Source organism: Ceratotherium simum, chromosome 1, assembly GCF_057802395.1.
Source record: "Ceratotherium simum simum isolate JZ-2026a chromosome 1, ASM5780239v1, whole genome shotgun sequence".
NCBI lineage: Eukaryota > Metazoa > Chordata > Mammalia > Perissodactyla > Rhinocerotidae > Ceratotherium > Ceratotherium simum.
This window is the reverse complement of record NC_141900.1, coordinates 2,354,572-2,381,420: the sequence shown is the minus strand read 5'-3', so window position 1 is coordinate 2,381,420 and position 26,849 is coordinate 2,354,572. Positions and strand designations below refer to the sequence as shown.

The 26,849-nt window shown below is 53.5% G+C and overlaps 1 protein-coding gene across 5 annotated transcripts in view; it reads right to left on the bottom strand.

Moving 5' to 3' along the window:
• Positions 1-26,849, bottom strand: part of ADCY1 (adenylate cyclase 1) — a 156,137-nt gene that overhangs the window by 26,887 nt on the left and 102,401 nt on the right. For all 5 annotated transcript variants that reach the window (XM_087430283.1, XM_087430309.1, XM_087430324.1 and 2 more), the window contains 7 exons: positions 25,951-26,142; positions 25,648-25,745; positions 24,623-24,707; positions 16,929-17,018; positions 15,862-16,118; positions 15,448-15,574; positions 91-207 (listed from right to left, as the gene is read on the bottom strand). In XM_087430283.1, coding sequence (XP_087286409.1) covers positions 91-207; positions 15,448-15,574; positions 15,862-16,118; positions 16,929-17,018; positions 24,623-24,707; positions 25,648-25,745; positions 25,951-26,142 — 966 coding nt within the window. The remainder of the gene's footprint in view (positions 1-90; positions 208-15,447; positions 15,575-15,861; positions 16,119-16,928; positions 17,019-24,622; positions 24,708-25,647; positions 25,746-25,950; positions 26,143-26,849) is intronic.

Below are 26,849 nucleotides of genomic sequence, written 5' to 3'. Positions count from 1 at the left end.
CAGGCCTGTGACCCCGCCAGACCCGCCAGACTTGATGCCCTGCAGGGCCTCAGCGCCCGGAAGCAGGTGCCATGCGGGCCGCATGCTCACCATGTTCCGGGGGTTGGACATGAGGAAGTGCTGGGCGACGTGGGCCGGCAGGAGGTTGAAGAGAATTCTCTTATTGTCCAGCTTCACTCGCTCCATGTCGTCTCGCTCCTCCTCTGCCTGGGGATGGTGGACCCTGTTAGTCACTCCCCACCCACTCCTGTTGCCTTCGCTCACTCAACCCCCACGTGACAGATTCTCTCCCACACCAGACTCTGAACCCTCTTCCCAACCGGGCCCTGACTGCAGGGCGTCCATGTGCATCTCTGCACTGTCCAATTTCAGCAAGAACCCTGCGTAGTCAGCTTAACCAGACTCCCCATCCTTGACAGCTGATCACCCCGATGTCTGATCGGGTTCCTCATCCCCCAGCCGCCCCCAGATGATGTCTCATCACCCCGGCCTGCCTTCAGCAAGAATCCTGTTAGGTTGGTGTAGCCAGAAGCCCCCTCACCCCTGATGTCTCCTCTCAGTAATTTTCCATCCACTGACCCCCTATCCTGCTCCTTGGCTATGAATCCCCACTTGCCCACGCTGTATTCGGGGCTGAGCCCCATCTCTCTCCCCTGCTGCAGTGGCCCCAGCACCTATGACAACCATCCTGAATAACGTCTGCCTTACCATCTTGAAGGAGACTCATGAATCAGTTCTCCTTTAACATGCGCTTCTTTCTAATCATCCAAACTAAGCTCCAGCTGTGCTGAGGGCCCACGCAGGATCTTCTCCATCCCCCACCAGGCAGAGTGACCAGATCACTACAGCTCCAGCTGCGCTGACGGCCCACGCAGGCTCCTCTCCATCCCCCACCAGGCAGACTGACCAGATCACTACAGCTCCAGCTGCGCTGACGGCCCACACAGGCTCCTCTCCATCCCCCACCAGGCAGAGTGACCAGATCACTACAGCTCCAGCTGCGCTGACGGCCCACACAGGCTCTTCTCCATCCCCCACCAGGCAGACTGACCAGATCACTACAGCACCCAGAGGACCCATGACTTTCTAGATAAGTCACCACCCCAATCAGCTGGAACTTTCAAAGGACAGACGATGGCAGGCTTCATCCCCATTTCCAGGGTCTGCCCCTGGCTACCTTCTGAGGACCAGATGCTTACAGCAGCTCTTTCCAAGGCACACGCCTGCTCCCAGGTCACACCAGCCCCCAGGTGGCCTCCGACGTGCCCTCAGAGCACCACCAGTGGCTCTGCCGCCCGCCTCGCTCACTCAGAATGCCCAAAGCCAGGCAGCGCACGCCTCCCCAAGCTCCTATTCCCTCTAGAACCTCTCCCCCTTCACCAGGACTCAGTCTCTCTTGGCGCCGAGACAAGTAGAAAGCTGCAGGGAGCTGGGATGGGGGCAGATCCAGCGCCAAAAGGAGTTCAGCCCAGTGCTGACTCCCCAGAGCAGGGGTAGAGGCCAGTGGGTCCCACCAGGAGGACTCGGCACAGCAGACAGCAGGTACGGCCCGAGTCCCAGCTGGCAAACCTCTGACCTCCTGGACCTTGCAGAGACCAATGAAACCAACAGCGTTGGCCTCACTCATTGGCCACTGTGAGGGCTCGAGGCGCTGCTGGCAAGGTGCCAACAACAGCCCGTGGTCAGGCACCAACCCTCAGACGCAGAAGCCATCAGGGTCGCCATTGTTCACTCAGGGATCACTGTTGTTCACTCACCCTGGCTTCCACACATGGCACAAACCCCACCAGTAGAAGGAGCTCAGCTTGGGGAACATCTCTGGGTGTGTGTCAGCATTACGGGGGCATCAGACTCTCGAATGTCATAACAGTGGTGCAGGGACGCCTCATTGGTGGCCTGTGGCCTGGCCATCAAAGCTGCGGCCTGGAGGTCAGCGAGCCTGGTTTGTGTCCCACTTCGTGGATGGTGACGTGCTTTGATTTCCTCAACATAAAATGAGTATAAAATATCCATTTTTAGAGACACTATTCCTACTTATCAAGGGGTTAGGAGAGCGCTTGCTACCTAGTAAGCCTGGAAAAGCAGCTCCTCTTTGTGGTGTCATTCTACTAACAACAACAGCTGAGCCAGCTGGTTATAAGCTGCTGATGTCATGTAGTGATTCTACCAGTTAGAAGCGAGAAGTGGAGATCCCCACAGGTGGCCGCAGAAGCCAGGCATGAGCACGCCTTTGAGCACTGGGGACAGGGAAGCTAGGATGAGGGACCCTGGCTCCCGGCCTCCTCCAGGACATGTTCTGGGAAAACAACCCCGGGAGGTCCCCAGGGGCCATTAGTTATCAAAGAGACTGACCACACAAGAGGTTTCATCCTGCTCCTTAAGGCAGGGACAGAAGCAGCAGGTGAGCACAAGAGAAGGAGCACAGGAACTACAAGATCCTGCACAGACGAGTAGGGGCTCTGCAGATGGGAGGCTGCGGCCGAGGGCAAGGTCAACGTGGATCAGCAGATACAGTGGTTGGGAAGAGGAAAGGATCAGAAGGGAGCCAGGGAGCTCTCCATGACACATATAGCCAATTACCTGCTAACACGGGTGCGCTCACTTACACAAAAGAAAGTTTTTTGAAGGATAAGATAAAGAGGAAGTAAATAGTATTTTTAAAATAACAGTTTTATATTTATTTATTTATTTAATTTATTTTAATTGTTTTGTTGAGGTCATATTGGCATACATTGTGTCAATTTCAAGTGTACATCACTACATTTCAGTTTCTATATAGACTGCATCATGTTCATCACCAACAGTCCAGTTTTTATCTGTCACCATACATACATGTCCCTTTACCCCTTTCCCCCTCCCCTCTCCCTTCTCCTTTGATAACCACTAATCTGTTCTCCTCATCCATGTGTTTATCTATCTTCCACATATGAGTGAAATCATACGGTGTTTGTCTTGCTCTGTCTGACTTATTCCACTCAGCATAATACCCTCAAGGTCCATCCACGTTGTTGCAAATAGCACAGTTTTGTCTTTTTGTTATGGCTGAGCAGTATTTCATTGTATATACATATGTCACATCTCCTTTATCCATTCATCTGTTGATGGGCACAAGGGTTGGTTCCATGTCTTGGCTATTGTGAATAATGTTGCCATGAACATAGGGGTGCATACATCTTTTTGAATTAGTGTTTTTGTGTTCTTTGGATAAATGCCCAGAAGTGGAATACCTGGATCATATGGTATTTCTAGTTTTAATTTTTTGAGAAATCTCCATAATGTTTTCCATAGTGGCTGCACCAGTTTGCATTCTCACCAGTAGTGTATGAGGGTTCCCTTTTCTCCACATCTTCTCCAACAGTTGTTATTTCTTATCTTGTTAATTATAGCCATTCTGATGGGCGTGAGGTGGTATCTAACTGTAGTTTTGATTTGCATTTCCCTAATAAGTAGTGATGTTGAACATCTTTTCATGTGCCTGTTGGCCATCTGTGTATCTTCTTTGGAAAAATGTCTGTTCAGATCCTCTGCCCACTTTTTGATCAGTTTGTTCATTTTGTTGTTGTTGAGTTGTATGAGTTCTTTACATATTTTGGAAATTAACCTCTTGTTATATGATTTGCAAATATTTTCTCCCACCTGGTGGGTTGTCTTTTCATTTTGTTGATGGTTTCCTTTGCTGTGCAGAAGATTTTTAGTCTGATGTAGTCCCATTTGTTTATTTTTTCTTTTGTTTCCCTTGCCTGAGGAGAGACAGTATTCGAAAAGATACTGCTAAGAACAATGTCAAAGAGCACACTTTCTCTGTTTTCTTCTATGAGTTTTATGGTTTCAGGTCTTACCTTCAAGTCTTTAACTCATTTTGAGTTAGTTTTTGTGTAAGTGGGATAAGATAACAGTCTACTTTCATTCTTTTGCATGTGGTTGTCCAGTTTTCCCAGCACCATTTATTGAAGAGACTTCATCATTGTATGTTCTCCATTATATGTTCTTACCTCCTTTGTTGAAGATTAGCTGTCCATAGATGTGTGGGTTTATTTCTGGGCATTCAGTTCTGTTCCATGGATCTATGTGTCTGTTTTTGTGCCAGTACCATGTTATTTTGATTACTATAGCTTTGTAGTACATTTGAAGTCAGGGAGTATGATACCTCCAGCTTTGTTCTTTTTTCTCAGGATTGCTTTGGCTACTGGGGGTCTTTTGTTATTCTGTATAAATTTTAGTATTCTTTGTTCTATTTCCACGAAAAATGTCAGGACTGCAGTGAATCTAACAGTTTTATATTTATTAATGGCACAAAAATTTTGCTCTCTCCAAAATACTGTTAATGTTAATAATATTTTAATAAAAGAAATGTACTGAATATGCCTCAACTTTTTAAAAAGAATCTTGTTTTATCACTTTGTGATGAAAAGTTCTGGTTCTAAATTCAGTTTATTTCAATTTATTTACAATTTACCTAGATTTATGAGCAATCAGATTAACTCTCTTCCTAAATCATCATCTATTTTTTTTTTTTAAAGATTTTATTTATTCATTTTTTTCCCCCCAAAGCCCCAGCAGATAGTTGTATGTCATAGGTTCACATCCTTCTAGTTGCTGTACGTGGGACTCGGCCTCGCGCTGGACGGAGAAGTGGTGCCTCGGGGCGCACCCGGGATCCGAACCCGGGCCGCCAGCATCAGAGCGCGCGCACTTAACCGCTAAGCCACAGAGCCGGCCCCATCATCTATTTTTTAATCCATCCACAGAAAAGCTTTGTGTTGAAATTTGATTGATAAATGCCTATCTTCTTACACACTAAGCAGAAGGAGTTGTACTGTTATATTTTTAATAAATAAGATAAAATCCACTGAAATTCTCCTTTTGTAAGATTTTCCAACCACCCAGGAAATGCTAAGTATTGGTAAGAAAGAGTTGTTGTGGGTGACATACATTATTCCTGCCAACAAAATCACATGACAGAGACACATCAATACATGTTTTCAAAATGTTCTCTCTATGGCATAGTTTCTTTCAAAAGGTATTTCCTTTCTCACGTGTCAAAAATCTGACCTCTGACTTTAAGGGATAGATTATGGGAGCTTACGTTTCAGAAATTATTTACCAGGTGCATCTGTTGACAGTTACGTGGCTTCTGAGAAGTGTTCGCAGCCTGAGAGCAGCTGTCTTTTGGTAAACAGAACAGAACAAAACAAAAAATAGCTTAATTGACAACTGCTCACTATGTTGATGTCAGGTGACCAGTGAGCCTCTGTGACGTAGTGACTCTCATGGTGACCCCTGCAAAGGGCTGTGGGGGTTTTCAGTCTAACCCACCAAACCAGCAGTCCCCTGACCCGGCACCTGGAATCAAGGACATGCTCACTAAAAATGAACAACCGAGTAAGGGTGGTGCTGGCCTCACTCTGCCTGGGAAGTGACATCCCTGACTCTGTCCTGGAAGTGACATCTGGCCGGAGTCAGACCACCACTGGCCAGCTCATTCTTCAAATATCAGGAAAGTGCACTTCTTAATTTTCAGAAAACTCACTAGATATAGACCTTCTGATGTTGTATTCTTTAGGATTCTCCAGAGAAAAAGAAGCAGTAGGACATATACAGATGTATAGGAAGAGATTTATCATGAGGAATTGGCTCACGCAATTATGGAGCTGACAGGTCCCACCTGCAGGAAGACCCAAGAGAACCAGTGGTGTAGCTCACTCTAGCCCAAAGGCTGGGACTGGGAGCACTGGTGGCAGAGGATGCTGTCCCAGCTTGAGCTCAGACAGTAGGGGCTGAATCCTCCTCCATCCACATTCTGTTCTACCAGACCTTCAACTGATTGGATGAGGCCCACTACACTGAAGGGGGCAATCTGCTTTACTGAGTCCACCAATTCAACTGTTAATCTCACCCAGAAACAACCCAGGATAATGTTTGGACAAACACCTGGGCACTTCATGATCCAGTCAAGTTGACACATAAACTAATCATCACAGATGGCTTCTTCCCAAACCCCACTTTGCTGTCTCACATGCCTTTCAGGTTGCACACACCCATCTCTGAGGACACCCAGCTCTGGAAACCACCTTGTAGTGTGAGTGCCTGACAACTAGCTTTTGATTACCAAGGCATCCATTTGGAAGACATCCATCGTGAATCAACACACAACACAGCTACTAGCTGCACAGCTGGATAAGGAGCCAGCTGCCCACCACGACGTTCCCCTTTTAGGAAGTCCTGGGTGACCTAGACAACTGACTGCTCGATGACCCTGCTTTTCCTTTCCAATTATTCACCAATAAAGAGTGAATTCACCAAGAAATCCTAGGCCCCTACCTTTGACCCCAACAAAGGCAGAACACCAGGTCCGTGCTCTCTCTCTCTACCTGCAAGCTCGCTGTGTGGCCCTAGATGTGCTGAGGGCCCTAGATGTACCCTCCAGAACCTGTGAGTAATAAACCTGTTTCCTCAAGCCTCCCCGATGGTCTTTGCTACAGTGCGTCCTGTGGCCACAGTAAGGATCACAAGGGCGGTCCAGCAGCAGCACTGGCTCCGGTTGGGGAAACGTCTGTGGGGGCTCAACACACACAGTGCAGGCCCAGGGAAGCGCCTCAGGCATTCTCACCCCACAGCATGACTATCCACGGGCTGAGAACTGACACAAAACACACCTCCTTCTGGGGAAGTGCAGAGACCGAACCTCCCCAAGCACGCAGAGCGGCTGAGACACAGGGTCGTCAGCCCCCAGGATAGAAGAACTTAGTCTCTAACTTTGGGGCTGAAATGCTCCATGCTGCATCCCTTTGATGATTTATTTTCACTTAAGAATAAGATACTCTGTAAGACATGGCTCACCTACACGCAGCAGCCGAGCAGGTGGATCAACCATGGTGCACGTCTCCACGTAGATCTGCTGCCCCGCAGCGAGGACAAGTGTGGAGATTTGGGTGGACCAGGCCAATCAGGCCACACAGAGCACACATGTCCAGAGGAGCCCCACCCGGCGTCAGGAGGGTGAAGCGTGAGGGGGGGTGGAGTCAGACCCCACGCCCGGGCACCTGCAGTTCCCTCCACCCCGCCAAGGGCTCTGGGGCAGACCTTCCTGACATTCTCCACTCTCTGGCTTCCTCCACTCAAGGACCAAGGGGACTGCACAAGCCCACATGCCGGGCCTGGCCACTGCCACGGGAAGGGAGACACACGCATCACTTCTGGGCAAGAGCCCTCACCCCCTCCCTGGGCCACAAAGATTGAGGATGCTTGTGTCTACCAGTCTGACCCCCAAGGGATAGAATGACGTGGTCCCCTCACTAAACTGCACTCGGCACGCAGAGGAAAGAGGAATCCACCTCTGCAGATCCACGATGAATGCTGACATTCTGGGGTGTTTGTTGCTGCAGTACAACTGGGCTGAGCCCCAGAATGCCGGGTGTAGACACTGATTCTAAAGGGCTGACTCCGGGATTTTCCTGCCTTTCCCCTTGCCTTCTCTCCTTGCAGGTTAGGTCCCTAATGTGCACCCCTCCACCCGTGGGGGTGCACAACCTTGTCTCCAACCTTGTCTGCAGTGAGACCTGATACCGAGGTCTTCCTGGGCTAGTCTGAAGGCTGTTCCCCCAAATATCAGCATTTCAAGAGGCATTTCATTTAGCAGGTCATCCTGCCTCCAAGGTGATTAACGCATCCATCTAGACCAGCTCCTCAAGTAGTCACCACCTTCCCAGACACCTCACACAGGGCGCCCACACCTTCACGCTGGGATGCCCAGAGCGCAGCCCGGCAGGCAGGACACTGACCTGGACCAGGGCTTGAGCCAAGTGCACACCTCCCAACCAGCTTGCCCAGGCCTCTCTCCTCATCACTAAGTGGCTGCCTCTGCCCTGTGCTCGAAAAGGACTGTGTTTAAAAGCAGAATTTCTTCTCAGTTCTACCTTGCCCAGTGTGGTCCATCGATCCAGCATGCTGCCGTTAGCTCAGATCCTGGACCTAACAGCGGTCACTCTGATGCTGGCTCTCAGCTTCATGCCCTTCCCAAACTACAGGACCACGGCGATGCAGGGAAATGACCAACAAAAGAAGGGCTGGGCAAGGTGCGTTGGAGGGTCTGGGCCCCGGGGCCGGCACCTGGGCGTGTGTAATTACGAACCGTTGGTCTGCATGTCCCCCAGGTGCTCCTCCAGCCTCTGCCAAGGACGCTACACTCTGTGACAGGTTGACCGTGCACAGAGGCTTTCCTCCCGACCGCTCAGCACCTTGTCCCCCCTGCTCCCAGCTCAGCACTTCCGACCCGTCGAGTCCTGCTGACATGACGGCTGACCGCTCTCGATCCCTGCCGCCTGTCCCGGCCCCTCTGCCTGCCCGCAGATCCGCATCTCCTCCCTCAGCTCAGAACCAAGGACAGAGTCCCACAGCTCCCCAAATCAGAAGGCAGTCCAGGGAAGGCCTGTTTCTGACATACGTGTTTTCATCCTTATGCTATGAGATGACATCTTAAGTTTAAATAAGAAGAATCTGATGTATTAAAAATGCTGCCCCTGACCTTCATCAGAAGTTGAGAGTGAATGTTCAAAGGTTGCAGTTAGGCTCTATGGGCGCAGGTACGTGGGTGTGTCTTCTGCACTGCCCTGGGGAGTGAGTGCGTGTGAGAGTGTAAGTGTGCATGTGTGGTGACAGTGTGAGTGTGTGCGTGTGGCTCTCTATAAAGACTTAGCATCTTGCTGCTCCACTCCCTCCAGAAAACGAAAAGACAACAAACACTCTTGTGAGTTTCCCCCGGCTCAGGGTCCCCAGCGTAAACGAGGCTATGGCGATGTCGCAGCCAGGGGCCAGCACCCAACCACGGGCCTGGGGTCCCTGTGCTGGCGAGCACACAGGAAGCCCAGACACACTGAGACTTCCAACGTGGCCGCCCAGACAGAGTGGCCGGATTGGCTCGGTGAGTGGGAGGGGCAGGTCTGCCTCTGGACAACAGAGACCTGACCCTAAGGAAGCCTCATCCGAGTTAGCTGCTCGGCCGGGCCTCACGTCTAGGGCGAGGCCAGTGAGGTAAGCGGAGGCAGGGATGTGCTCGGAGTTTCAGACAGGATGAGACAGGGCTCCTATTTTAAAGGTAAAGAGGCTCAGGATGAGGGTAAGGCTGCGAGGCTGCGTCCGGGAGATCTGTTCTCACCTGCCCCGCACCGTCCACCCTTCACTGCGCACTGAGGGCAACTGAGGCCAGGAAGACAGAGCTCTCCCGCTCTATGGAAGTTCCGCGGACAGAATCACGAGATCCTTCTTCCCAGCCTTGAGTTTACATTCACACCAACATACGGCGTGCTGGGCGCTCATCAGGCTCAGCCTCAGGACCTGAACGTTCAGCCTAGGCGAAAATATCAGGAAGCCAAGCCCAAGAATTACCCTTTTCAGAGAAAAGTCAGCATTTCCTGCCAGGGTGGAAAGACCAGGTCAGATGTCCCCTCCTCCAGGAAGCCCTCCTCAGCCCTTGGTTAGAGCAAATGGCTCCTTTCCAGGCTGCACAGCACTGCCTGGGCCCTCACAGCTTCTATCTCATATTCTCTTGTTCCTTCCAGAGACCTCTCTCTTCTCCTCCCTTGACCAAAAGCAGCCCGTGGGCAGGGTCCATGCGGACTCACCTCCAGTGGGCAGCAGAGCCCGGGACAGGAGCACAGGCCCCAGAGCGGAGGAGGAGAAGCCAGCGCCGTGCTGCCGCCCAGGGCGCACTCCCGCTTCGGGGAGCGAGGATGGGCCTGCTGGGGAGCAGACACGGGGTGAAAGGCCTGCCAGAGGCCCAGACTCACGCTCCCTCTTTCCACACCGCTGGCCTGGCACAGGTGGTGGCGACACTGCACTAACTGTGCTTAGAAACGTGCGTCTTTGTGATTGTAGATATAATAGAGTCTGTTGCAGAACATTGAGAATTTTCACTGCACATACACACAGCAAAAGGAGAAGTGGGCGCCCCATGATGGCGAGAAACCCAAGTGACGTTTCGGGTGAGAGGGTCTGCGGCTTCAGAGGGTCACTAGGGCCTCGAAGCGGGAGGCCCCATTTTCCAGTCACAAAACTGAGGCTACCAGCATTTTGCTACTCTTTTGAACCAGGCAGGCAGCGAGGTGAAAATTTCCATACTCAGGAGGAAGATAAGAGGCACCCATTAGCGGGATGGAAGCCCGTCAGGCTGCGCGTGAGCTGAGGGCCTGCGGGTGGACGGCTCGTGCTCAGGGTTGGAGGACAGCCACCTTCTCGTCCATCCAGGGCGGGAGTGTCAGGTCCATTACACTGCTCCCCACAGAGGCCGGGCCAACGCTGTGGGCACACGGCAGCCCCCCGACCGCCGGAGCTCTCCTTCTGCATAAAGGTTTTCCTGGGTCCTTCTTCCAACCCAGACGGAGTCCTGAGAGAAGCCCTCCAACACGAGGCCATGTGAAGTCTCGATGGTGCTGAAACCAAGTGGATTGTGCCAGGTAGATGCGTGGCAGCTTCCCCACCCTGCAGGGATTCGGTGCCCTCACGGATGTTACTCCCCGGGCCTTCCCTGATCCGGCAAGAGCAGGTCCCCAAGGGGAGGCGTCAGTGCAATCACCCACCCAGGGCTGATGGGGCCGTGGCTTGTGTAGCGAGAACTCCCCCACAAACCCGGGGACCATGTCACTGTCACAGGAGAGGAGAACGGAGAGGGGACGTGAGTGGAGGCGGGGCAGGCCTCTGGCGGGGCTCCACCACCAGGAGCTCCGTCTGTGCCAGCCGTCCCTCCGAACGCCGTGAGGGCAGCTGCACGAATGGGAGTGACCCTCGGATCAAGGAGTCACTGGTAGAGAGAGAAGCTGTTTTATTATAATCGAAATTATAACATAACAGCATCGGGATTATCTCCAGAGTTCAAAGGAAAAAATCTCATGGGAACAGAAGCATTCCGGTAGCTACGGATCAGGAGGCTGAGGACGTCGTCACGAGGGAAAAGCCTGTCTGTTTGTGTAGGTTTACACGACCAACCTGGTCTCAGTAAATAATTACCCCGGCAAGTCCGTGGCCTGGCAATTGTGCAACAGTTTGAGGCACTCTGATGTCTGCACAACATGCTGAAATATCCAGAGGGCAAACGGGCAAAGTCTAGAAACGTCCTTGTTTTGCTGGGATTACGGGAAAGCGCAGCGGCGCTTCCTGCTACATACCCTTGGAACAACACGTCCGTGTGTCCCGTGCAGGGCCCCTTCCCCGGTGACACACAGGGGCTCTCTCGCACTGACCTCGCTGGAAAGCTCACCTCACAGTGGGGCAGGATATGGTGAGGGGTGTCGTTGGTGGAGAATCCCAGGGCAGTGTCAGGCAACCAGTGCGCTTAATGACATTTAGAGGGACACCAATGCCAACCCAGATAAGAGAGAATGCCCTCCCAAGAGCCAACGGCCAGGGCCTCGGTGACCCTGTGAGCGAGAAGTGCAGGGCAGGCACCGAGTCATCGAGTCGGAGACCCGAGTCTTGCACACCTCCAGGCCAGCCCGGCTCTTCCCGGCTCATCCTAAGTCCGCTCTTGTCAAGCTCTGAGCAGGTAATCCTAACTGAAAGTCCTCAAACCAGAGGGGCCAGCTGACGGCATGTGGACACATCTCAGGGACCAGCCAGCCTGGTCTCCCTGGATAGCCAGCCACAGCTGGGCAAGACCAAACTCCTGAGCACAGCCAGCCACAAAGAGGCTGCTCTCCGTGACCTGGAGCGGCTTTGGCTAACTGCAGCGTCCAGACTCCTGTCCAGGAACTAGTGTGTGTACTGGCCTCTTCCACTGGCATCTGCTCTGACCGGGGCCCAGCCGAAGACTCCACCAACAGGCCCCCCTGCCGCCTGCTTCCAGTTTGGTTCAGCCAGTGTGGGGGGCCAGCAGGAGTAGGGAGTGAGGGAGGAGAGCATGCTGGGTCCCTCCTGGCATGGTCGCTGCAGTCTGGCCATGTCCCTTGGCCGAAGTTCGTAAATCCTGTCTGGTGGCCCACCTTGCCTCCAAGTTCTGGGACAGGGATGCTCCACTGTGGTGCCCCCACCACTGCACCAGCCTGGGGTTGCCCTACACCCGCCCACCTTTCAGATGGTCCACATGCCACCAGCTCTCTCGACCTCACCCGAATGGAGCATGCCCTCTGCCCAGACTGAGTGACACGTGCCTGAGACCACTCCCACCTCTACCACGGCCCCCTTGCCTGATGCCCAACCATGGCTAGGCCCCATAGGGCCACTTCCAAGGCACCCTCCTGGCAGCCTTTGTGGCTGTGTGGGTGCTCCCCCCAGGGTGCCTCCACTGCCCCCTGGCTCTGTCTGGCTCCACTGCCCGGCTGCCTTCTAGAGATGGGGATAGGATCCTGCCGTCCTGGCTCTAAGGCAGTCCATCAGCCCTGCCCACGGAGGACTGAGGCTCTGACCCCTCAACAGCCTCCTTGCCACCTCTCCACTTGGGGTCTCTGTGAAGGTTCCCTTCCTGCCCCAGGCCTTGTCCCCTTCCCTCAACACCAGCCCCTCATCCTCCCACAGTCGAGTCTCTAGCATCCAGGAGGCCTCAAGAAGCCCTGGGGGCTTCGCGGTTAGCGGTGGGCTCTCATGAGTGATGCCTGCGGCAGCCCATCTCTCTTGAGGAGAGGAGGATGTTTCCATGTGCATGCCTGCACCAGAGGCCCCGCCCAGTCTGCAGCGGGATTTGGGGCCCACGCTGTCCAGAAAACCCATCTTGGGTGTCCCTGCTCCGTGGAGAGGGGGCCCAGGGGCCCAGATCTCAGCGGCCCCCGCCCGCCTGGCATCCAGAATCCAGGTGTGGAGTGATGACAGTGCTGGGCTGCAGGCCCCTTAGAACCAGGGGTCTCCCTGGGCACACACCAGGTGGGGATTTGCACAGAACAGGCACTAACTTAGCAAACAGGTTGAAAAATAAATGAAATAGGCAAATCCACAGGGGCAGAAAGTAGACTAGTGGTTGCTTAGGGCTGGGGGTGGGGAGAAATGGGGAGCCCTTGCTAACGGGGACAGGGTTCTCTAATTGATTGTGGTGATGGTTGCACAGCTCTGTGAATACACTGAAAACCATCTCATTGTACACTTTATATGGGTGGACTGTGTGGGATGTGAATTATAGCTCAGTAAAGCTGTTACATAAATAAAGAATAAACAAACCATGATTTTCTCCTAACACATCTGTGTGTGCATATAGGTAGACAGGTATGTTTATGTATATAGACAGATATACGTATATACCTGGAATACACACACACGTGCACACACATTTTCTTCCTTTTGTTTACCCAGAGTGACAGAATAATTCCTTGTGACCTTGAATATACAACCTGCCCTCATGTGCTGACAGAAACCTGCTTAGTTGGCTTCTGTGTTTTACAGGTTAATTAAACTAGAGGGAAAACAACAATTTTCATGGTTTTTGTCAGAGTGGTCATTTGCCCAAAGGGTGGGACTGTCAGACGTGGTACCACAGTGTCTGCAGGCTGCTCAGGCGTGCCGGGCACCTCCCGAGCACCAGGCCCGCGGCCGAGCAGGAGGAGAGGGAAGCTGCAATTACTGCTCATGCGACAGTAAATGTTCTGTGTCCACCTGAACCGACTAAGGGGTGCCCGGATGGCTGGTGCATGTTATTGCTGGGTGTGTCTGTGCGGGTGTCTATGGAGAGATCAGCATACGAACGGATGGACCGACTAAAGCAGATGGCCCTCCCCCAGGTGTGGGTGGACACCATCCAATCCCTCGGGGCCCAAATAGAACAAAAAGGCTGCAGAAGGGAGAACTGGCTCTCTGCCTGAGCTGGGAGGTCCATCTTCCCCTCGGACATCAGCGTTCCTGATTCTCTGACATTTGGACTCAGACTGAACTGCACCCTCGGCTGTCCTGGTCTCTGACTGCAGACTGCAGATGGCAGGGCTTCTCGGCCTCCCTAATCGCAAGAGCCAATCCTTGTTATAAATTTCCTCTTCTCTTTCTTTCTATATCCGATTGGCTGTTTCTCTGCAGAACCTGACCAACACGCTCACACACTGGATTAGGGCCAACACCTCAATTTACTGCTGGCCGGGGAGCAGAGTCACATAGACCCAAAGTGAGTGGCTGAGATTCAGGATGAGGACCACCTAACTCCAGGCCCAACCCCCGCCTGCCTGCCCGAAGCAGCTAACCGGGACCTCAGCCACTGCCCATCCACCACCCATTCAGCCCCAGGAACGTGTACGTCAAACCGTCAGGCCTCGTCCATCTTCCTGGAGCAAGGATGCCAGCAGGCAGCACAGGAGTAGCCTGGCCCCCACCAGGTGTGTCTGAGCCTGTCCCACGGCTGGGAGAGTCTGTGGGGTGACGGTGGGGTGCACCTGGCCACCTGTGTGCCACTGGTCACCAGCTCCTCCCCGTGCCCTGTGGGCTGTGCCCATCCGGTGTCAGACACCCTGCTGAGGCCCCTGGTATGAGGACTCTCCCACCTGCCTCAGACCTGCTCGGACCCCGGTCATCATGGCTCAGGCCCTGGGTTCGTTACGTCCATGCCTCATTCCCCATCTGTAATCCTACCTCCTGGGCAGGGTTGCCATGAGGACTAAATAGAATTAAATGTTGCTTCTTCATGTGTCAAAAAAAAAAGACTGTCTTACGCTAACATTCATCAGCCTGCATTCTACTGCACGCCCCTCCCCATCGTTAGACCAGGAAACCAAAGGGCAGCCATTTGCTCAGGGTCAAGAAGTTTGCAAGGTGAGCAGACGAAGTTTGAATGCCAGAAGCCTGGGTGTGAAACCTCGTCAGCCTCAGCTCCCAGAGCCAGGGACACAGAGCCAGTGATGAGGGGGCGCACAGAGACACCACACCACATGGCCTGGTGGCTTCCCATCGGCCCTGCTCCCACTCTTTGTGGGAGCCCAGAAGTGGACCTGGGCTATGCCCAGTGCGCCTCTACATGGCAGGTGGGCAGGGCTCTGCCGGTCACCGCCTGCCTCCTCGGGGGTCAAGGCCCGGGACAGCTCACATGTCCATTACTCCTCAGCCTCCCATACACCTCTTGTGTCAGAATTTCCCAGTGTACTCGTTGAAAATATAGATTCCTGCCCCCACCTACAGGCCTACTAAATCTGGGGTGGGCTGTGTGAGATTCGGCATTTTCTGGAGTTTCCCACGACCCTGACGAGACCCGGTGTCACATCCAGCCCAGCAGAGGCTGAGCCCCTCTGTACCACCACCCCTCTGCTGGAACACCTCTGGGGACAGCGAGCTCACTGCTCTCATAATCACGAAACTGTGACCATCACACAGGGTTCATCAACCAGTCCCTCCAGCCCTCCTGTGCTGGCTTCCCACCAGCCCCACTCCCACTCCTTGCCCAGCCCACAGTGCCCTCCCACACAGCTCGCCAGGGTCCAGCAGGAAGCCCCCACCTGACACCCACTCCCAAGGGGCTACTTTGTCAACCCCCCAAGTAGAAAGGGCTCATCTTGCCTGCACGGCCCAGAGGTAGTCCAGCCGCAGCTTGACGTCCACCTGCCGGGCATGCAGGGCCAGCGTGCACGAGAACAGCAGGATGGCCACAATTGGCTCGAAGCTGTGCCCGGAGACGGTGCCGCCCCTTGGGGAAGATGAGGAAGAAAATCCATGTCACTGTGAAGACTTTGTCATCGAACATGAGACCCGTCCACAGAGTGCCCCTCAGACGTGACACCCACAGTGGCACCTAGGACTGACCCAGGCTGAGAGCCACGTCTCGCCGGGAAACCCAAGGCCTTGCTGGAATTTGGGCTGAAAGGGAGAAATCACGAAACCAATGAGCTTCCTAATCAGCAAAGTGGACCACAGCACTGCGCACATGTTCACAACATCCACGCGGGTCTGTTCCAGCGGAAGCCACACACCTACCCCATGGCCTTGGTATACCCGCTGAGCTCCAGGACCAGGATGTAGGACGCCGTGAGCACGGACAGCAGGATCATCTTGGGCAAGGAGGAGACTCGCAGGAATATGGCCAGTGGGAGGGTGCCCACCAGGCCGCAGAGCAGGGCGTGGGGTGCAGACTCGCAGGGCGGGGCAGGCAGCACTGGAATCCGGCTGCCAGACGACAGGAACACCAGGGACCCGTTGGGACTGGAGCTCCAGGCCCAGGGCAGGCAGCCCACCTGAAGGGGTATGGAGGGGCAAGGCACATAGGAGAGGCCCTGCTCAGGACAGGCAGCCGGCCATCCTCCCCAAATTCCCTGCAGTCTCCCACTCTGACTCACTGCCCCAAGTGCCACCAGTGGGGCCTAAGACACTCCCACGTGCTCACAGACTTCAAGGCCCCTCACTGCCGAGGGGGAGCAGGGGCCCTAGGAGCTAGGTCAGGGCCACGAGACCCCTGCTAGCCTCCTCAAAACCTGTCAGTTCCATCCTATTACTCTCAACCCACCTCTACCGTGTGACTCCCACCCCACCTCCATCTTGTTACTCTCACCCCACCTCCACCCTGTTACTCCCACACCCTCCTCCATCCTGTTACTCCTGCCCCAACTCCATCCTGTTACTCTCACCTCACCTCCACCCTGTCACTCCCACCCTACCTCCATCCTGTTACTCCTGCCCCACCTCTATCCTGTTACTCCTTCCCTACCTCCACCTTGTTACTCACACCTTACCTCCATCCTGTTACTCCTGCCCTACTTCCACCTTGTTACTCCTGCCCTCGCTCTGTCCTATTACTCTGCCCCAACTTCTGTCCTCCGCACACTATGAAGGGGCAGGTCTTCCTTTACCAGGAGGTTTCATTTCTTCTGCTGGATGCAGTCCCCTCCCCTGGCTTCCTTGGGCACCCCCAGGCCTGTCTCTGACTCCCTTGCCTCCTCCTCGTCTCTGGGCCAAGCCCTCCAGCACGGCTCCTGTAGGTGCCTTGTCATCCCTGCACCTCACTCTCTTGCCACACCCAGCCCTTGCTGCAAGTCAGAGATGCTCACCACACATCCTTGGGCCACAGAGTAGATTAAGACCACTATGAAAATACACAGGACAGTGCGAATCTGGATCGTCAGGCACCCTGGAAAACACTGCACAATAAAGCATTATTTTATTTTATTTTTTGTGAGGAAGATTAGCCCTGAGCTAACATCTGTTGCCAATTCTCCTCTTTTTGCTGAGGAAGATTGGCCCTGGGCTAATATCCATGCCTATCCTCCTCTACTTTATATGTGGGACACCTGCCACAGCACGGCTTGATAAGCAGTGCATAGGTCCATGCCCAGGATCCAAACCTGCGAACCCCGGGCCGCCAAAGTGGAGCACGCGAACCTAACCACTACACCACCAGGCCGGCCCCGTAAAGCATCATTTTAAAAGTAGCATGTTACTACAAAGTTGTTCCTGTTCACAGTAAATCATTCACATTACAGAATGCACAGAGCAATCTGAATACTGTTAGATTCTCACCCACTATTCATCCTCCACACAAATTTCTTGGTTGTTTTCACATATTTAATATCCTAGGTGAAATAATTGCCAAAATTAAAAAAACGAACTGAAGTCTTTAAAGTAAAAAGAGCAACACCTCCCCCCTGCCCCTGCACTGTGACTTTGATTGGTACTGAAATTAACTGAATAGATTAACTTGACACTTGCATAATATCGAATCCTTTTGTCTCAGAAATGGTAAGAATTTCCATTTATGTCTGTCTTCTTTTATCTCCTTTAACTAAGTTTTATCATTTTCTTCACACAGGTTTAATATAATTTTTGTTACATTATTAGAAATTTCATTTTAAATCTACTTAAATACATTTTGCAATACTCAACATATGATTTCACGGATAAAAGTCAGAAGTTCTTTTTAGATTCACACTCCTGAAATTAGAAATAAAAATAAAAATAAGGACACAGGGACCTTACAGAAAACACTAATGAGACCCTGGCCCAGCCAGGGTACCCTGGGCCGTCTACACGGCTGTCCCTCTCATCATTCTACCCTGTGAGGTCGGGATCATTGCTGTCCCCGCTCTACAGGTGAGGAAGCTCAGCCCAGACACCACCAGCCCACACCACTCGCCCTACGGACCGGGACACCGAGAGGGCTGCTCCAGTTCACACAGTGGTGGTTATGGATCTGGGTCCCAGTTCTAGGTTCCCTAGGCCCCAACACTGTTGTGTTTGCTGAAACACTGGCTTCCTCTGCTCTTCTCAGAAAGAAGAGCTGTTCTGTGTTGGGGCCAGTCTTCTTATTGACCTGATGTATCTCACTTCCCTCCCAGTCTTATCTCCAAGATAAGACATGGATGCAGGCCACGAGACTTGGGCCCCCAGCCAGCTGAGGTCATTGGTTCCTTCAGCAAGCACTGGAGGGGCTCCTCCTGGCCAGGCAAGCTGCAGGAGCCCTGGGGCAGCACCGTGAGTGGGGTGTGGCCCCCGATGCTGCGGGAAGACGAAAACAGAACAAAAGTCTCCTGGGAGGCGGTGAGTGGAGGGCCAAGGCCAGACAGGCCTGCCCGGGGTGCACAGAGGCTGCAGATGGAGGCTGCCTGGGGCCAGGTCTGCAACGCCGGAGGAGGGGCCTGCCAGGACCAGGTCAGGGCAGCTATGCAAGGCTCAGGGGCGCCAAAATGCTTGAGGCCTACCAGGGTGAACCCGCCACTCCCACTTGTGTGGTCTAAATGGCCAAACGGTGGCAGGTTCCCATGGATATTTCACATCTAGGACGTACAACCGCCCATGTGCATTCTGTGGGCCCATTGCTCTCTTTGAGCTCTATTGATTCAACACCAAACAAGGCAAATTTTAACCGCTCACACAATCGGTTATTTATAGATGGTTATTTATTGAATCGTGGATTAATTCATTCAACACTTACGGATTTGTTTCCTGCCCACTGAGTACCAGCGCTACGTTAATGGTCTCTGGAATAAGAATGCCAACGAACCGTCAGCATCTGGGTCTAGAGTACTTTACAGTTTTCTCGAGCATCACCTCGTTTCACGTTACATCCCCACACTGTGGAGGCAGCCAGGAAGCATTGCTTTCTCTGGATGGAGTGGGCACTTAGCTGCCCCTAAGCATTGACTTTCCCCACCCATCCTGCCAACAGCATTCAGAATTTCATTCAGGTATCCGCTCTTCTCACAAAACTCCATACTTTAGGGGCTGCTGACCCCACTCAGCCTCACAGGGGCCCCATTTAATGCACCCATAGGCACAGTGCCTCTCCAGGTTACAAGAGCATGGTCGGGGATGTGACGTGGGCCTACAAGAATGCAGGGGGCTGAGGCTTTGCAGGATTTAGTCACCCTTCTCCTGGGCCCTGATTCAGGGTCCCTGACCCCCAGCCAGCTGTGTGCTCAGCTCCAGGACTCCCAACACGTGAGAACGGAGACGTGGGCCCCAGCCAGCTCAGACTCACAGGATCTAGCTTGTTCCTGCTCACCTCTCTCAACCCCCATCTCCCCTCTCCACTGCCGGCCCCAGGCACTGCGAGCTCCACCACAGCCTCACACAGCTGTTTCACCGGCTCCCACCACTGCGGGAGTTCCGTGGTGGGTAGGAACTGCTGGCCGCTCCGATATGTGAACCACACTCAGGCCCGGAATAGAGTTTGGAGCAAGCGCTGTCCTTCTCTGGAGGCGACTACTCTCCTGCTGAGAAACAGCTCTTGGCCTGCTACTGGGCCTCACTCAAGACCAAACACTCGACCACGGGCCACCAAGTTGGCATGAGACCTGAGCTGACCAACACGAGCTGGGGTTGTCTGATCCACCGAGCCATAAAGTGGGGTGCGCACAGCAGCACTCCTTCATCAAATGGAAGTGGCACATATATGATCAGGCCCGAGCAGGCCCTGAAGGCACGAGAAAGTTACATGAAGAAGTGACCCAAAGGCCCACGGTCCCCACTCCTGCCACACTGCCTTCTCTCCCCCAGCCTGCACCTGTAGCCTCACGAGGAGTTCCCTACCATCAGTCGACAGAGGAAGAGAAGACTCGAGCCTGGTTTACGGGTGGATCTGTATGATATGCAGGCCCCACCCAGAAGTGCATGGCTACAGCAAGGCAGCCTCTCTCTGGGACACCCCTGAAGGAGAAGTCCTCCCAGTGCACCAGGCTGTGCACTTTGCTTAGAAGGAGAAATGGTCAGACATGTGATTGTATAAGGATTCATGGGCGGTGGCCAATGGTTTGGCTGGATGGTCAGGGACTTGGAAGGAACATGATTAGAAAATTGGTAACAAGGAAATTTGCAGGAGAAATATGTGGATAGACCTCTTTCAATAGGCAAAAAAGTGAAGATAGTTATGCCTCATGTGAATGTTCACTAAAGGGTGACCTCAGCAGAGGAGACTTTAATAATCAAGTGGATAGGATGACCTGTTCTGTGGATACCAGTCAGCCTCTTTCCCCAGCCACCCCTGTCATCCCCCAATGGGCTCAAGAACAAAGTGGCCATGGTGGGGCAGCCTTAGAATCAGGGCGTGGGGGAGGTGTGGGAACCCTGAGGAGCAGGACAGAGAAAGTGTGTCCTCGTGGGCTCCCTCTTTACACCCACGTGCTCTCCTCTCCTGCCCCAGGGATTTCAAACTCCACCAGAGGCTGAAACCAGCTCTGCAATGGTAGAAGGGCAAATCCCTACAAGGAACACTTTCTACGCGGGAGGAATGCACGGACACCCTCTTGGTGAGGTGCTGCTTCTCTGAGGGACTCTGACTGACAGAGGCCAGGTTTGCTGGGGCCACTGAGAGGAAGCATTTGGGTTCTTTTGAGGGAGGTGCCAGAGAGGCATCCTCCCCACTGTGGATGTGGTGGGTGGTCGTGGATGTGGTGGGTGGACGTACAGCTGGGCTGCTGATGTCTTTGGGCCACTCCAAGGGAGGCCAGCCTTGGGCTGGGGCCAGGCCTGTATGGGCAGGGAGAGGACCCAGAGAGAAATAGGTCTCAGGTGGCAGAATGGAGTCATTGGATAAAACCAAAACCAACCCCGGGCCCTCCCTCCCTACCTCCCTGTCCCTCCCTCCCTTTCTTCCCCTCTGGTTTTTCTGAATACATGAACCAATAAATTCCCTTTATCATTTAAAATTGTTTGAGCTAGCTATTTGGTTACTTGCAAAATAATATTCTTCCAGAGAGGGGAGGTGTGCCACCTGGATCACACCCCAGTGAGGGATCTCTGACTACTGGCCATGGAGTACTAAGATCCTCCTCAGTCAGTGCTACACACCTGATCCTACAAATGTGTTTGATCAAACACATCTGAAAGTTGAGCAATGACGATCATATGGACCAACATGGAGTTGGAGCTTGTTTGCTGTGAGCTCTTAGAAGAGCAGAAACACACAAATTTTAAGGAGAGTTGTCTGTAATTCTGAAGCCTGATGGCCTACTTTTTTTATAGTTAATTTGGGTAATGCTTATCAGTTCTCTTTCATGAGATATATACATATATATATATATATATATTTATCCACAGACAAAAAACAGCATGAAAAATAGTCTATCATACTACAGAAAAAAGCTGATCTGACATAAACAATGCAAAATTCTCCCAGAACATGATCTACAATTAGTCAGACGTGGCCCAGTTGGTTGTTGGTTGTTAGAACATCCTCAAAGCACACTGCCCACACAGCCACAAACAACGACACTGTTTCAGAAAGTGACTCTACAGCAGTGGTGAGTGTGAGCACCCCGAAAGCCACAGCAAGAAGGGCTGTTCACAGCATGAGCTGAATTTCACGCAGGCTCCCAGCAGTGTGGCAAGGCCACAAAGCGGAACTGGGGATGCTGTGCAAATCTGGAGCAAGACATGTGTTCTCTGCAGAGAGGAGAAGCCAAGGAATAAGCCATGCCCAGGACAACATACGGAGGGAAGCTCAGTGTGCACAGAAGGACGGCGGGAGGAGAGCAGCTGCCCAGCACCATGGACAATCAGTCCTAACGTGGGCGACGCTCTGCCGATGACCCCACTGCGCCTGAGCCACGTGGCTGCGGAGTTTAAACCCCTTAGGCAAATGGGACAACCACACAACCATAGACCTCTCCCCTCAGCCCCGTGCTCCTGGCTTTATTCTCAGCGCCATGGGACATGCTCCGGCTCTGCAGAAAACGCCCTTGCAAGGGAGCAGGGTCTCCAGAGCCTTTGCCCAGGTGGCAAATTAAGAAACCTGTTTTATATCGCGGCCCACAGACACACAGCTGAAACCTGACGACGTTTGGTGCAGGAGGACGTTTCCATTCATTTCTGTTCACACCTCACAGAAAACGACTTCACAGTCTGAAGCCCAGCCGTGGCAGGCAAGCGTCCTGGCCCTTCCCCACCCTGCAGGCACTCTGGGTCTGGGCAGGACGGGACACCGGGACACTGCCTCTCCCCAGGCAGGCCCTCCCCAGCAGCAGGGAGGGGAGAAAGCCCAAGGCCCGGACCCCACCCTCCTGCAGGGTCCCCGCATGCCCAGAGGACCGCTACGGCACGACTAGGGCAGCAGATTCCAGCTCCAGGGAGGAGGACGGAAACACGAGGCTGAAGAGCGACCGTTGGCACCAGGCTCGGGTGGGAAGAATGAGGGTGCCTGTCCAAGGCACACGCTGGCCACCTTCCAGGCCACGTCGCACTCACGTCCCCGGAACCAGCAAGCCCTGGGAGGTGTGGAGCCCCAGAGAGCGAAGCGCACCCCAAACCTGCAGATGCCCAGTGACCGGTCCAGTGCACATCTCCCTCTATCCTTTCCCAGCACTCCTCCTCCTGGCCCGGCCCGTGGCAGCCCTGGACCCATCGCGCCCACCCAGGGCCAGCACCGCTGCAGAAATGGCCTCGGCCAGCAGCGCAGTCTCACATGGGTCCTCATGTCCAGCTGGTCCAGCTCTGCCCCTTTCTAGCCCTCACTGCAGACCCTCACGTGCCATCGCAGCCTGTGGAGCATCCCCTCCCCCGTCCAGGCCCCGTGGCCTCAGAATTGACGGGATTAGGCCCTGCTGACCAGTCCCTTGGCTTTTCCAGCCTCTCCTCCTGCTCTAAGAACAAGGGTTTCAGTTGAGCCTACTGTGTGCCAGACCCTGCTCCCAGTGCTTCATGAATGTCGGCTTCTATTCCCAACCCCACCCCATGTCACAGAGACACTGAGGCTCCAGAGCTGGCAGCCCCTAGCGATGGGCAAGCCAATCGGGTAGGCAGAGGTCCCAGGTGGCCACGGAGTTGCCACACCTGCCCAGGCGCCCAGGTTGTGGCCTCCTCCCATGTCAGAGAGGACAGCACTCTGTCCAGTTGCCTCCCAGGCTTTCTCGGGGATGCGCCGCTGCAGTGGAGCTGATCCCACCTGCATGTGCGGCCGTGTCTCCCTTCCTTGGCCCACGCTGGGCCTCTGCTTGCCCCCGTCTGCTGGGGCCCCACTCCTCCCCAGCCCTGCAATCTTCTGCACAAGCCCCCACGGTGAACGCAGAGCCGAGCGCATGGCCTGCCGAGTAAGTGTGAGAGCTGAGGATCAGACCCTGACGGGCACACCGGTCGGTGAACCTAAGCCACCTGCTGTCAGAACCGTGCATGCTCCCCCCACTCTGCTTCCTGCCCATCGGCCCCGAGCCCGCCCACTGCAGCTCCCAGGAAGACCTGATGCTTCAAAATCACACACTTAGGAAAAACGCTCAGGCCCACGAGGAGGGCGAGGGGGAGAGTCGACGCTCAGAAAGAAAGGGGCTGGTGGAGCCTGGCGCTGCCTCTGCAGAGGGAACTGTGTCCACCATCAGGCACACAGGTTCCCAGCCCTGGGGACAGTGTGGCAAGCTTTAGAAATTAGCATCCATCTGTCATGCTTTCACTTGAAATTATGTGAATAAAGAAGTCTTATCTGAAGTGGGATATGTCAAGGGTTACCAAAACAAATGTCACTCTGTCTGTGGAAGTCAAAGAGCTGGGAATGTGGTTTGAATAAACAGCATTTTTTTTTACTTAAAAAAAAGATGTTACCTGTGAATAATGAAGAAGTTAAATAAAACTAGATTTAATCTTCTCAAGAAGTTGCTGTTTCCAACAATTATGCAAAAATAACACTGGGCCTGCCAGACGTGACAACTGGGGGTGCAGTGGGGAGATGGGACATTTGGAAATGAAGGCTCAGGATGGGACAGGAACGCAGGACTAGAACAAACAGTCCTCTCCCAGGAGCCACAGGCAGCACGGGGCTGCGAGCTCAATCCCCGGCTCCAAGAGTGCACGCCAGCAAGAGCAAGCCAGCGAAGGACCCTCGAGAGCGTGAACACCCCAGTCTACACAGGCGCGCACAACAAGCCATTGCTCTCCTGTCCCCACGGGACTCCCCACTCCGGAGAACAGCACTGCACCTTGGGTTCATGTTATTCAATTGCCATCGGTCTCCGGCCACTGCGTCCATGGGGCACGCTCCCCAAACTCCAAATAGCATCCAGCACACGATGAGGGGTAATGAGCTCCTGCTACATGGCAACTCTTTCTACCTGCCAGGAGGGTGAGGGGACGAACTGCCTCCACCACCCTACCTGTCCTGCCAAGCATCAGGGGGAGGCAGCGCACATGCCTGTCCAGGTGACATGCAGTACAGGACACACACACTCACGAACCTGGACCCAGGTGATGTGCAGGTACAGGACACACACACTCACGTACCTGGACCCGGGTGACGTGCAGGTACAGGATACACACACTCACGTACCTGGACCCGGGTGATGTGCAGGTATAGGACACAGGCCACCAGGAAGCAGATGCAGAACACCAGCAGGAGCAGGACGGCCAAGTTCCTAGGGACAGAAGATGTGGTCACTGTGGACCGGGCAAGGAGAGGGCCAAGAGGTGCCTGGGAATCCACCCCGCTCCCCCACCAAGTCCCCCGGCCCCCAGGAAGAAGCAGTTGTCTCTGGGGACCTGCCCACGCTGATCCTCTTCTAAGGGAGGGCCCCTAGGGCTCCCCAACTTCTACCCACCCCCCCAGGATCTCTCCAGTCCTGAGAGTTCCCGAGGGGTGCTTCCCTCCTGCAGGCAAGACTGTAGTTGCACAGACTTGGCTGCTGGGCACTGCCCTCCTACTGGGCTTCGTCAGGAACAGCTTTTCTAGAAAAAGCTTGAGCCCCAGTTAGGGCCGTCCTGGTGGTCACCGTGGGTTCACAGTGTCGGGAAGGGGGGGCTTCTAGGTCTTTTCTGGAAAACCACAAGACAACTACTGCACTCAGGAGGTTTTATTAAGAAAGCGGTATATTTGGAAGAAAAGTAGAGGTTTTCTGGGGTCTTCCTTTCCAAAAAACAAAAACCGCCAAAATCTCTTTGACTTATGATGATTAAATGTTATTAAAATCACTATACTTTTCTTCCTTTCCAGATGGCACTTTTTCTCATTTAAAATTTCTGAAAATGACAGACACCTAGAAACCAATGCACATTTTCTCCCTCAGAGGCTTGTCATGAAGTCACTGGTGCGTGTTGTGTAGACAGAGACACTGAAAATATAGGGTGTCTAAGAGCTGTGTAAATTAAAAGTTAAAAACTGAGAGTGAGCAGGCCCACGGCTTGCCATCAAGCCTGCTAAGCTAGTCACTTGAGTTAATGGAGAACTGGTGTGTGGCCCTGTTGTCGCCAAATGTCGCGCGTGATGGGAGAGTAAGTGCAGGAGCCGAACGTGAACATGCACAAGAGAACGCCTGGTGACCTTGTCCTCCCACTGAGGGACACAGGGACAACACTTACTGCGGGATGATCAGAAGGTAGACGAGGCTGAAGAGGGCGGCCAGGGTGAGGGCGAGCACGACCGCGCTGGTGAAGTACTCATCCTGGAGCTGGTGGTACTAGGAGACGGAAACCCACCAGTCAGAGGTGGCGGCCCCGGGAGACGCGCAGCGTCTTTCTAGGGCAGCAGGGACGCCGGGAGCCATCGCGGCGTGGAGAAGGGCAGCGCCGTGCCCACGGAGACCAGGAGGAGGGCCGTGCGCGTGCGGCTGCGTCTGAGGAGCCCCGGGGACTGCCAGCCACTCTGGAGCCCTGGTCACCTACCTTTCGCTCTCGCTCAGCTTGCTTGTACTTCAGGGTGAAGAAGTTCAGGTCCGCCATCTCCAGCTCTGGCTGGCGGGCTTCTAGGAGGCGGCTGATGTACCTGTTGACGCGTGTGCCCGGGGTGGTGTACACGTTTGCAGAGAAAGACGAGCGGTTTCTGAGTTTTTCCGAGGCTGTTCTCAACGCCCTCCGCTGCAGCCATCGTGGAAAGAAAGGAATATCATCAGATTCTCCACTTATTGAAGAAAAGAATTCTTATGCTCCCTCAGCCTGTATCCCCACCCAAGGCAGAGCCTGGGGCCAGGTTTGGGGACCAGAGATGCAGTCGTGGCTCCACCACCTGCTGGCAGTGAGATCTCAGGCAAGTTATCTTATCATTGGTGTTGGGGTTCCCATGTCTGTAAGTGGGGGTCACATGGCACTTATGTGGCAGCACTGTGTGGAGGGTTAGAGGACCCCACATGTGTACAGTGGGGGACAGTGCCAGCACAGAGCAATGCAAAAAGCTAGTTCTTTGAAAATATCAATAAAATCAACAAATTTCTAGCAAGTGTAACAAAGAAAAAGAGAGAAAAGATACTAACAAATTTAGGAATGAAATGCAATTTTACTACAGACGATGCAGACATCAATAAGGAAATACTATGAACAACTCTACACACGTAAATTTGACAAGGTAGATCAACGAACTATACCTCGAAACACACAAACTACTACAACTCACCCAACATGAAAGATAATAGCCCTATAATTACCAAAGAAATTGAGTTCATAATTTAAAAATTCCTGAAAAACTAATTGCACACCCAGATGGTTTCACTTGAGAAGTCTACAAAATGTTTAAAGAATTAACACCGATACTACACAAATTCAACAATACATTAAACGGACCATATACC